Source organism: Poecilia formosa, unplaced genomic scaffold (assembly GCF_000485575.1).
Source record: "Poecilia formosa unplaced genomic scaffold, Poecilia_formosa-5.1.2 Scaffold800, whole genome shotgun sequence".
NCBI classification, from domain to species: domain Eukaryota; kingdom Metazoa; phylum Chordata; class Actinopteri; order Cyprinodontiformes; family Poeciliidae; genus Poecilia; species Poecilia formosa.
The window spans coordinates 104,106-116,268 of record NW_006800739.1 but is presented as its reverse complement, the minus strand read 5'-3'; the positions used below and the strand labels follow the sequence as shown (position 1 = coordinate 116,268).

The 12,163-nt window shown below is 39.4% G+C and overlaps 1 protein-coding gene across 1 annotated transcript; it reads right to left on the bottom strand.

The window, feature by feature from the left end:
* Positions 1–3,206: 3,206 nt before the first annotated feature.
* On the bottom strand, positions 3,207–11,407 carry LOC103131641 (phosphatidylinositide phosphatase SAC1-A-like). The gene is made up of 13 exons (XM_016666795.1): positions 11,384–11,407; positions 11,024–11,083; positions 10,912–10,945; positions 10,712–10,813; positions 10,059–10,144; positions 9,888–9,974; positions 9,724–9,792; positions 9,562–9,642; positions 4,324–4,393; positions 4,150–4,222; positions 3,979–4,072; positions 3,701–3,793; positions 3,207–3,614 (listed from the first exon to the last, which is right to left on the bottom strand). Exons 1-13 carry the CDS (start codon positions 11,405–11,407, stop codon positions 3,549–3,551), a joined length of 939 nt encoding a protein of 312 aa, XP_016522281.1. The 3' UTR covers positions 3,207–3,548.
* Between the last annotated feature and the right edge of the window lie 756 nt (positions 11,408–12,163).

The following is a 12,163-nucleotide window of genomic DNA, read 5'->3' as shown; positions in this document are numbered from 1 at the left end:
ATCATGCACACGGCTTCCATGTTTGTTCTCAGAACTATAACCAGTACATTAATATTTCAAAGGTTTTCAAATGTTTATCATCTTTCTAACTGGCCCAAACCATCGTCTTCCTCGCTCTTATTGTTGTGTTTTTCAGCCGCTGCTCTGCAGTTTGACCCAAAGCTGATTGACGAGGACTACAGTAAAACTGGCTTTGTTATGCGCCAGAACAGGAGGAAGGCATCAAGGAACCAAAATGACACCAACCAGAGTCAAACTTGGGTTACCCCAACTCATACCATTTCCCTGGTTTATAGAGTATCAGGCTTAACCTCATGGATGCTGTTCTTCCATGGACAGTAGAATTTTGTTCTGTCAGCCAAAAATGAGTCAAATATTTTGACATATCTATGCTTGTTTTACTAAATAAATTGCAATATTAATGCAATCTATTGCATTAATATTCTAAGTTTGTATACACACCTTTTTGGAAATATGGTAATGCAAGATCATTTTGAACGACATAATATCCATCGTCTGCCAACAAAATTGTGTTTAACACCAGTGAAAAAACATTTAATGTTATGATGTAGACCTATCAGACCAAAAAATGTACATGAATCAATATTGATTCTTTAACTTTGATTCAATACAAAATAAACACAAATGTGCATGTAGATCCAAATTCAGATGATGGTTGAATCAACATTCATATAGTGTCAGTTATGGTTGAAACCCTAAAGATGATTCAACATCTAAGTCACCGACCACTTTCAAAATCATTTCAATGTCAGACTTCAACATGGATTCAATGTTTCTGTCTCACTATATTTCAATGTTGTTTCAATCATATTTTGCCATCTGTGTCTACTCTAATATCAAATTGGGTTAAAGACCCAAGCAGTTACCACATCTGATGCAGTCTGACCACATGTCACTGTTTTTTTGATTCCTGAATATCCCGAGGAAATCTGACCGTACCATCATAAGAACCATCACAATCTGGCCTGACGATTATGATGGTTCTCACTGCAGCTGCTGGGTTGTTTTGAAAGTACAAACTGGGACATTTTTAAACATACAGATCTAGAATTATTAACTGAAAGTGTTTTGTGTTGCATCAAGACCTACACTGACAATATTACTGTGAAAAAAAACATATCTGGGACTTCCCCAACGATAAGGTATGGATGACCCAGGAAATCCAGCAGCTGCTTAAAGAAAAGAACATCATGTGAGGAGAAGGCCCTCTACAGCTTGGAAATCTAGAGATCTGACTTGGACTTTGAGAATTTTGAGGGGAGGGTCGAGGAGAACCTGGACAACAGCAGCAGGCAGGTTTGGATGGGAGTCCAGCACATCACCAGTCAGTTGAAGGTGACATCTCACCGACGTGGTTCAGGAGAAGATGAACCACTTCTTTGCTCATTTTGAGGCTGACCCTCAAGTACCACCTGTTCCGAATTAAGCAGTGGTCAAGATGGAGGAATGTGAGGTGAGACGCTTGCTACAGTCTGCCACTCCCAGAAAGGCAACAGGACCTGAGCGTGTTCCTGAACCTGTACTCTGCTCAGCTGCAGAGTAGCTGGCTGGGGTCTTAATTAAGATCTCTAATCTATCCATATCTCAGGCAAAAGTCCCATCCTGCATGAAATCCTCCACCAAAGTTCCCACTACTAAAAAAATCACCCATCACCTGTCTGAACGACTACCGACTAGTGGCTCTCTCCGCATTGGTGATGAAATGTTTTGAAAGACTGATTTAGAGTCATATCTTGTTGTTCATATTCCTCTCACCTTTGATGCACACTCGTTTGTATCATGTCTACTCGTTGCTGTCTATCTACAGAAACGAGTTTGCCAACAGGTCAACTGAAGATGCTGTTGCCACTGTCCTCCATGCTGTCCCTGTCCCGCAGCACCGGGAGAGATACGCAGGCATCGTCTTCATTTATTTCAGCTCTGTATTCAAAATCATCCTCTCTGACAGACTGGTGTGCAAACTGGGAGACCTGGAAATGCCCCTTTCCACCTGCTGCTGGATTAAAGACTTCCTGACAGATTTCACAGAAAGAGAGTGGGACCCCATAACTCCTCAGTTATCAGCATCAGCACTGGCTCTTCCCAGGGCTGTGTCTTAAGCCTTCTGCTCTTCATGGTGTGCACACATAATTATGTTTCAGTGCATCAAAGTAGCACCCTTGTTAAATTTGCAGGGGACACAACTGTAGTTTCATGTCATGGGGAGATGAGTCTGCATACAGTAATGAGGTGGAGCGACTCAAGTTGCACAGATAACAGCTTGACCTTAAACACAGCCAAGACCAAGGAGCTGATAGTGGATTTTAGAAGTAAAGCAGACATTCAATCACTAAACATCTGCAAGGACTGGGTGAAGAGGGTGTAAAACTTCCCTTTCTTAAGATTTCACATCATATATAACCTGGCCTGGATGGGATAAACACAGCAGAACTGATGATAGATAAGGCATGATAGATTATTTCTTCAACATTTTTCAAAACTGTTGGTTTCATTCTATAGGTGCTCTATTTATTGAAAGCAATCTCTCCTATCGTGTCTGTGTGTGGTTCTCCAGGTGCACAGCAGCACGAAGGAAGACACCCAGAAGATCATCAGCTGTGCTCTGCTTTCTCTCAAAAAACTCCACAGTTCCCACTGCCTCTTGAAAGTCAGGACCATTTTAAAAGACTCCTCTCACCCTGGGCACAATTTGTTCCAATTGCTGCCAAATGGCTGCAGATACTGGAGCATTAAACCAAGGACAAACAGACTGAGGAACAGTTTATACCCAGTAGCCATCAGGGCATTAAATGCCACCTTGTATTACATCTAATGCCATGGTTATGTTCATGTAATTTTATTACCTGTTTTCATAATGACACTAAAGAAAACATGCACTTTTACTTTCTTAGACATTCGTCTTTGAGGTCCACAAACCTTTTAGAATCAACCAACAGCGTAGTGGGATAGTCTGGGCTTAAGACTTGGCTAATAATTGTGCAAACAGTGTCTGTTTTAATTATCAAAATGACAAAAAAATAAAAGCTGGGGCTGTTTCATTCTTGGTGAAATTAATCCTTTTCCTTTCAGACATGGAGAAAACACAGTCACTTTTATGACATTACTGAATTTGACTTTATGTAGATCCAAATTCAAATCATGGTTGAATCAACATCCATATAGTGTCAGTTATGGTTGAAACCCTAAAGCTGATTCAACATCCAAGTCACCGACCACTTTCAAAATTATTCCAATGTCTGGCTTCAACGTGGATTCAATGTTTCTGTCTCACTATATGTCAATGTTGATTCACTCATACTTTGCTATCTGGGATATGTCTCACCAAATGTTTTTGGTAATGCTGAGCTTCACTACCTTCACTATTAAATCCGTGTCTGTTTCTTTGGAGGTTCGATCCACCTGAGTGACACTTCCGCATGCACGGAGCTAACTAGCCATGGGGTGACATCAATTTTCATCCCCAGTGATACAAGAGTATGAATGTTAAGCAGCAGCAACAAAATGACAGCGATATTCACTTTGAGGCATCACTTACCAGCCAGAAGAAGAGAAACGATGCACATGGAGAATGCAACTAGCATGACAATGGGAAGCTTCAAAGACAAAATAAAAATAAAACATTTAGTGTGTTAGACCACTCAGCTTTATTATTACTAGGTGAAAACACTGATGCACTCACTGTTAGGAACTTCCAGTCCTTCTTAATACGAAGAGGAGTGGGTCCCTCTGACTCATCAACAGCAAAGTTACCCAGGAAAAGGTCAATAGCATCCTAATGGGGAAAAACAGCTGCTGGAGATATCCTAGTCTTTCTTTATGTATAAATCAATACTAAAGTATTGACTCAAAAACAGCACTTGTCTTAGGTGATGATTAACTTTTAAAATCTTTTTGGAAGAAAAGTGTTACACAAGGTGTCTTTACTTTGATCCATAATAAATTGCGTCACAGATTTACCTGTCTGAATCCATCTGAAAAGTTGTTTTTGTAGTAGCGAATCATGGAGTTCCAACCATCCATCAGCAGTCCCCACCTGGTCCTCTTCCCTGTCCTACTCAATACATAACATTGCTGTCATATTCAATCAGACGGAAGATGTTTGTGTTGACAGATGTTTAATTGTGTTACCTCGTAAAGTCTGTTTTTAAAGCTCCAGTACCAGCATACTGCACAGCGCATGCATTGGCATTGTCAGCCCAAGCTGTTAGAAAGCAAAAGCAAAATACATCAGGACACACAAGAACTTTACAGGATCTACTAATCCCTCAAAGCATGCTGATAGTAGAGCAGGTATCGTCCTACCGTTTTTGTAGACTTTTTCAAACTCAGCCTGCTCTTCAATGCGCTGACCCACATTCAGAACTCCCATTCTCTGTTAAAATAAGAGAGAAAAAGTACGGACTCAACCACTTACCATACCTATTAATCTATACAGAATCAGTTTTTCACACATTTAAGGACCGAACGCATCCACAAGGCTTCAGCTCAATTTTTCCCCATTAAACTTAGATGTAGACCTGTCATGATAATACATTTTGCTAGNCCTTTATCTAAGCAAAAATAAATAAAAATAGGGACATTAATAATATCAATGCATTGTAAAAATATATTTGTTTAAATGTAAAAGAAAATACATTAATCATGCTGGTTAAATGTTGTCTGGCATATTTAATTTTTCTTTTCTTGTGAAAGAACAGAAACTGAAGCAATAAAGACATTCATCCTATGCTGTTGATTCCAAACTGATGCTTAACCAGCTGTGTCATGCTAAAGACAAAGCAGCAAACATTTGTATTTTTTCTTTCCTCTTTGTAAAAGTTCTAAATTAATTTTTAGTAAGCATATAGAGAAATGTTTAGGAATCTATTATGCCTCTTTTTACACTATTACTGTTCAGTTTACTTCATGTTTCATATATGTATTCATAAAAAAATAGGAAGACAAGAGTACTTTATCTTAATATCACAAGAAAGCAACATTTAAAATATATATGAATAACCTCAGTTTTATGCAGGCAGCACAGTTTATGCCTATGCAAATTAAGATGGTAGTGAGGCCTTTGACAATATCAGATGTTCTCTAAATGAAACGTCATGGGAAGACTTTTACTCATTGTAATAGGACCACATATTTATATTTCACACACAATTTAGTAAATGTTACATTCAAAACTCTGTGTGCATACTTTATATAGTGTTCTAAATTAAGTACAGCAAATACATTTAAATATCTTCATGTTTGAGTCCCACACCTTGGGGGTGACAATTCAGGGTTGACAACATGATATCCCAGTAAAAGGTTTGTAGCATTTCAACAGAAAATCCTACCCAAAAGGAATGAAACAGTAATGAATTACAAGAATTATTTGTTTTTATCAAAGGACAAAACCAAGACAAACAAAACAATCTAGTGAAACAAGAATATGGAATGACTAATAATGATTAATATAGGTACATAAATGTACATATTTGAAAAAGGTTGACTTTGTCATCAACAAACATTAGAAACCACACAGACACCAGATGAGTTTACATCAGATCAGTGAAGATGAAGTACTGGAGCACCTATTTGACTAAGTCTCACCCCCCTCACACTCACATATACACTTAGTCCATCTTTTCCTTGTGAACTAACTTCGGGGCATCGACAAAATCTTGTCCGTTAAACAGGATGACAGTGGCTGTGATTGCACTGGCGCTCCCCCAGAACATTACATAAGCAAGGGTCTCTGTCCATGTGTCACCTAGAAGACAAACAGCATTTACATCAGCCATTCTCCGATGGAGGAGATTCCCTCATTAACATTATTTGTTATTATTCTTGTTTGTTGAAGTAGTGCAGAGGGAATGCGTACTCTTTTTTTTTTTTTAAACAAAATTTTAAATAATTGTCCTATGTCTATCAAATCTCATCGTTAGCTTTATTTGTAAAGCACTTTAACACCAACATCACTGGTCCTCAACGCACACTGCCCAGCAAATATTAGACATTCCCCTACTTCAGCACACATGATTTCATTTGATGGCTGATTAACAGAATTTTGCTGAATTGCAGTCATCTCAATGGGGTGTGTTGAAGCAGAGGAACATCTAAAACGTGCAGGTCAGCATGCTTTGAGGACCAGGAATGGGAAAAATTGGTAATCAATGCTGAATCAATGTATGCCTTTCCCCTCCTCCTCTTTGAGCTCCAGGTGAGAGCATTTTATTATTAGGGGTTTATTACGTTTTAAATGAGCATAAGCACTGAGGACAATGGACTGCGATTCCTTTCTGTACATTTTCTTACCTGGCTGTAATTATTTTTACCGTTTGTGCCTATGCTGCAGCTTGATGGGAAAATGTGTGATTATGTATGTCAGCTAATATTAAAATAAATATTCGTGAATATTCATTGACATGTTCTTATTAATTTAACTGAGTGTACAAGTGAAATCATGCACACGGCTTCCATGTTTGTTCTCAGAACTATAACCAGTACATTAATATTTCAAAGGTTTTCAAATGTTTATCATCTTTCTAACTGGCCCAAACCATCGTCTTCCTCGCTCTTATTGTTGTGTTTTTCAGCCGCTGCTCTGCAGTTTGACCCAAAGCTGATTGACGAGGACTACAGTAAAACTGGCTTTGTTATGCGCCAGAACAGGAGGAAGGCATCAAGGAACCAAAATGACACCAACCAGAGTCAAACTTGGGTTACCCCAACTCATACCATTTCCCTGGTTTATAGAGTATCAGGCTTAACCTCATGGATGCTGTTCTTCCATGGACAGTAGAATTTTGTTCTGTCAGCCAAAAATTAGTCAAATATTTTGACATATCTATGCTTGTTTTACTAAATAAATTGCAATATTAATGCAATCTATTGCATTAATATTCTAAGTTTGTATACACACCTTTTTGGAAATATGGTAATGCAAGATCATTTTGAACGACATAATATCCATCGTCTGCCAACAAAATTGTGTTTAACACCAGTGAAAAAACATTTAATGTTATGATGTAGACCTATCAGACCAAAAAATGTACATGAATCAATATTGATTCTTTAACTTTGATTCAATACAAAATCAACACAAATGAGCATGTAGATCCAAATTCAGATGATGGTTGAATCAACATTCATATAGTGTCAGTTATGGTTGAAACCCTAAAGATGATTCAACGTCTAAGTCACCAACCACTTTCAAAATCATTTCAATGTCAGACTTCAACATGGATTCAATGTTTCTGTCTCACTATATTTCAATGTTGTTTCAATCATATTTTGCCATCTGTGTCTACTCTAATATCAAATTGGGTTAAAGACCCAAGCAGTTACCACATCTGATGCAGTCTGACCACATGTCACTGTTTTTTTGATTCCTGAATATCCCGAGGAAATCTGACCGTACCATCATAAGAACCATCACAATCTGGCCTGACGATTATGATGGTTCTCACTGCAGCTGCTGGGTTGTTTTGAAAGTACAAACTGGGACATTTTTAAACATACAGATCTAGAATTATTAACTGATAGTGTTTTGTGTTGCATCAAGACCTACACTGACAATATTACTGTGAAAAAAAACATATCTGGGACTTCCCCAACGATAAGGTATGGATGACCCAGGAAATCCAGCAGCTGCTTAAAGAAAAGAACATCATGTGAGGAGAAGGCCCTCTACAGCTTGGAAATCTAGAGATCTGACTTTGACATTGAGAATTTTGAGGGGAGGGTCGAGGAGAACCTGGACAACAGCAGCAGGCAGGTTTGGATGGGAGTCCAGCACATCACCAGTCAGTTGAAGGTGACATCTCACCGACGTGGTTCAGGAGAAGATGAACCACTTCTTTGCTCATTTTGAGGCTGACCCTCAAGTAGCACCAGTTCTGAATTAAACAGTGGTCAAGATGGAGGAATGTGAGGTGAGACGCTTGCTACAGTCTGCCACTCCCAGAAAGGCAACAGGACCTGAGCGTGTTCCTGAACCTGTACTCTGCTCAGCTGCAGAGTAGCTGGCTGGGGTCTTAATTAAGATCTCTAATCTATCCATATCTCAGGCAAAAGTCCCATCCTGCATGAAATCCTCCACCAAAGTTCCCACTACTAAAAAAATCACCCATCACCTGTCTGAACGACTACCGACTAGTGGCTCTCTCTGCATTGGTATGAAATGTTTTGAAAGACTGATTTAGAGTCATATCTTGTTGTTCATATTCCTCTCACCTTTGATGCACACTCGTTTGTATCATGTCTACTCGTTGCTGTCTATCTACAGAAACGAGTTTGCCAACAGGTCAACTGAAGATGCTGTTGCCACTGTCCTCCATGCTGTCCCTGTCCCGCAGCACCGGGAGAGATACGCAGGCATCGTCTTCATTTATTTCAGCTCTGTATTCAAAATCATCCTCTCTGACAGACTGGTGTGCAAACTGGGAGACCTGGAAATGCCCCTTTCCACCTGCTGCTGGATTAAAGACTTCCTGACAGATTTCACAGAAAGAGAGTGGGACCCCATAACTCCTCAGTTATCAGCATCAGCACTGGCTCTTCCCAGGGCTGTGTCTTAAGCCTTCTGCTCTTCATGGTGTGCACACATAATTATGTTTCAGTGCATCAAAGTAGCACCCTTGTTAAATTTGCAGGGGACACAACTGTAATTTCATGTCATGGGGAGATGAGTCTGCATACAGTAATGAGGTGGAGCGACTCAAGTTGCACAGATAACAGCTTGACCTTAAACACAGCCAAGACCAAGGAGCTGATAGTGGATTTTAGAAGTAAAGCAGACATTCAATCACTAAACATCTGCAAGGACTGGGTGAAGAGGGTGTAAAACTTCCCTTTCTTAAGATTTCACATCATATATAACCTGGCCTGGATGGGATAAACACAGCAGAACTGATGATAGATAAGGCATGATAGATTATTTCTTCAACATTTTTCAAAACTGTTGGTTTCATTCTATAGGTGCTCTATTTATTGAAAGCAATCTCTCCTATTGTGTCTGTGTGTGGTTCTCCAGGTGCACAGCAGCACGAAGGAAGACACCCAGAAGATCATCAGCTGTGCTCTGCTTTCTCTCAAAAAACTCCACAGTTCCCACTGCCTCTTGAAAGTCAGGAACATTTTAAAAGACTCCTCTCACCCTGGGCACAATTTGTTCCAATTGCTGCCAAATGGCTGCAGATACCGGAGCATTAAACCAAGGACAAACAGACTGAGGAACAGTTTATACCCAGTAGCCATCAGGGCATTAAATGCCACCTTGTATTACATCTAATGCCATGGTTATGTTCATGTAATTTTATTACCTGTTTTCATAATGACACTAAAGAAAACATGCACTTTTACTTTCTTAGACATTCGTCTTTGAGGTCCACAAACCTTTTAGAATCAACCAACAGCGTAGTGGGATAGTCTGGGCTTAAGACTTGGCTAATAATTGTGCAAACAGTGTCTGTTTTAATTATCAAAATGACAAAAAAANCTTGATGAAATAAATTTGAACTGAATTGTAAGTGAATGTAAAAACTGAAAAGCAATGGCTGACACTTACTTGAGCATACCGTTGTTAAGACCAGACGACATCTTGGCAAACTCCTCTTCCAGTGGCTTCTCTGACCCTTTTTGATTCACCTGGACAAGAAAAGTCCAAATTGCCTTCAAATGTGTACTGTTGGATGATTCTTAGCTCAGTGTTTAATAAAAGGTCCTCACCAGGTTCAGAACAGTTTGTTTTCCATAGATGAGTAGTTGAGAGTCAAAGTGCCTCTGGAAACCATCCATCTGTATATAGTTATCCAATGGTTAACATCAGAGTCTCACTTGTATTCTAATTAAAGCCTAAGACATCAGGCATATGAGAGAATGGCAGCTCTTACATGATTCATGGTTTTGCTGATTACAGGTTTAGGCTTGTACTTCAAATTGGGCCTCTGGCTCCAGTAAAACGGCATAGAGCCTCGTGTCTGTGGATGAAAGTACCTTGTGGTTACTGGAAAGTATTTATATGCAACACCTTTCATGAGACAACAGTCAGAGAACAAGCCTACCTGTACAAAGGAAGCCTTTGCTCCCTCATACAGGACTATCTGCTCAGTCTCCACAAAGTTAGCAGCGTGGCCTTCAGAATCAATACCTGTTCAGACAGAAACATTTGTCAAAGGTTAGAGGAGAGGATAGAAAATGGAGTCCCTCCTTTCCATTGCTGCTCACTACAGCAGCGGTAGTGAAGATTCAGTGCTAGCTAGTTTTTGCGTTGGACTTCTATCTCCAGATCTGTTTCTGTTATCGTCTCTGCTTCTTTCTTTAAGATGTTATTGTCATCCAGGTTAGACACATCAAGCAAGTAACACGTTTTGTTGTTCTTGTCATGGAGCACAATGTCTGGCCAGTTTGCAGCGAATAATAATTATAGTAATAATAATGTCCCATAGATAGGAAACTTTGAACTTCAGCCATCAATATGAAGGCATAACTGCAGATACAGAACCAGCAAGGACCATCTAATACATATCCACAGGTAAACTAAGGCATAACAACTATTGATATTTATATCATTATTGGTCAGTTGCTGACAAATGTCATGTCAATATGGCACCTACATTTAAACTCAGGCATTTCTGACAGGAACATACTGCCTTCCCTTTATTAGTCCAAATGTTTCACAGTTTAATCCAGCTAACCAATGCTTTTGCATGTTCACCTCTAACATAGTATCTCACACCAGCCCGGAAACAGCTTCTCCTGGAGATGAGGATCCACTCAAAGATCTTCCCATTTATACGGCATGGCTTCATGACAATGACTGGAAGAAGAGGGTTAAAGAAAAGCTTGATCTCCGAGCTTCTGTTGGTCAGGTCATTTATCAACAAAAACATATGGGATTTTTGGGACAAAGGATACATCCATGAATAACAGGTAGTGCGAATCTGTGAAGCTACAGAGAAACAGTGGTAGTTAGAAAATGTGAGTATAAAAGTAGTTAAGATGAGTGAAGCCATGTGACAGCAGTTACCTCAGGCTGCCCAGCAAGTTCTCTTAAAAGGTTCCCATTCCAGACAAATCTCTGATCTGCCTGTAAACCACAAGAAACTAATTGTTAAACCATTCACCATTTAACACTTCTTTTATGACATGCAAAAATATATTCTAATATCAACGACCTTTTCAAATCTTTGCCCACATGCACATTTAAAGAAAATATGACAACAAATTTGAACCTTAAACAACTGCAAAGGACACATTTGTCAGTTTGGCCTGAACACTTGATGCAGCAGCATAATTTCTGGTGTGCCCCGTTTGATCTTAATTTCATTATCTGTGCCAGCTTCCACAAGAATCAACTTTTGAAACAGTACAGCAATTCGTCACTCACCCCTGTGTTCAAGTATAAAGTCATCCTACTCAAACACACGGCGCCTGCTGGTAAATTAGGAGTTGGAATAGTGAGCGTGGTTGCAGGGAGCATTAATTGATAGTGTTATTTAGCTTTAAAAATGTGTATTTGTGGGTGTATTTGCAATGTGGACACGGAGTGGAATGGATCTCCTGTACTCTGACTATTGCAGACAATATTGTCACTCAGGCTAACAAACATAGCAACAACACAGATGCCTCTAACTGGACAATATCATAATTGTTTTTGAGCTACCAGAGGGAGTCTGTGTCCCACTAATAGCATTTGTAACACAGTTTGTAAACCCTGGGATTGACATTAATACCAGTGGCGGTTTCTGATATGGGCAATATGGGTACCCTCCCCCTAACCCCCATAACTTGCAGGGAGGTTTTGCTGGGAAGTTGGAAAGGTGGTTCACCCAGGGTGCTAAACAGGCTAGGACCACCTCTGATTAAGATTAAATCTTTCCTAGAAAAGTTAATTTTGGCTTTGCCTGCAAATCTGTGTGTACTTCTAAAAGTACCATTCCAGATNGGACCACCTCTGATTAAGATTAAATCTTTCCTAGAAAAGTTAATTTTGGCTTTGCCTGCAAATCTGTGTGTACTTCTAAAAGTACCATTCCAGATGAACAAAGCTTTCAAAAATTTATTTTTGAAGTTAATTGGAAAACATATGTACATCTCTGGAGTTTGGAACAACAGTGTTGAATAATAATTTCTAACTGCATTTTTACCTTTATCCTCCAAAACATTT

What these genes read in the sequence shown, in the direction of transcription:
- LOC103131641 (XM_016666795.1), bottom strand. Translation starts at nt 11,407, where the DNA reads ATGACTTTATACTTGAACACAGGG. An exon ending in TGTGAGATACTATGTTAGAG is followed by an intron (nt 10,145 to 10,711) that starts GTGAACATGCAA and finishes CTGTCTGAACAG; the next exon opens with GTATTGATTCTGAAGGCCAC. An exon ending in TTAACAACGGTATGCTCAAG is followed by an intron (nt 4,394 to 9,561) that starts TAAGTGTCAGCC and finishes TTATTTTAACAG; the next exon opens with AGAATGGGAGTTCTGAATGT.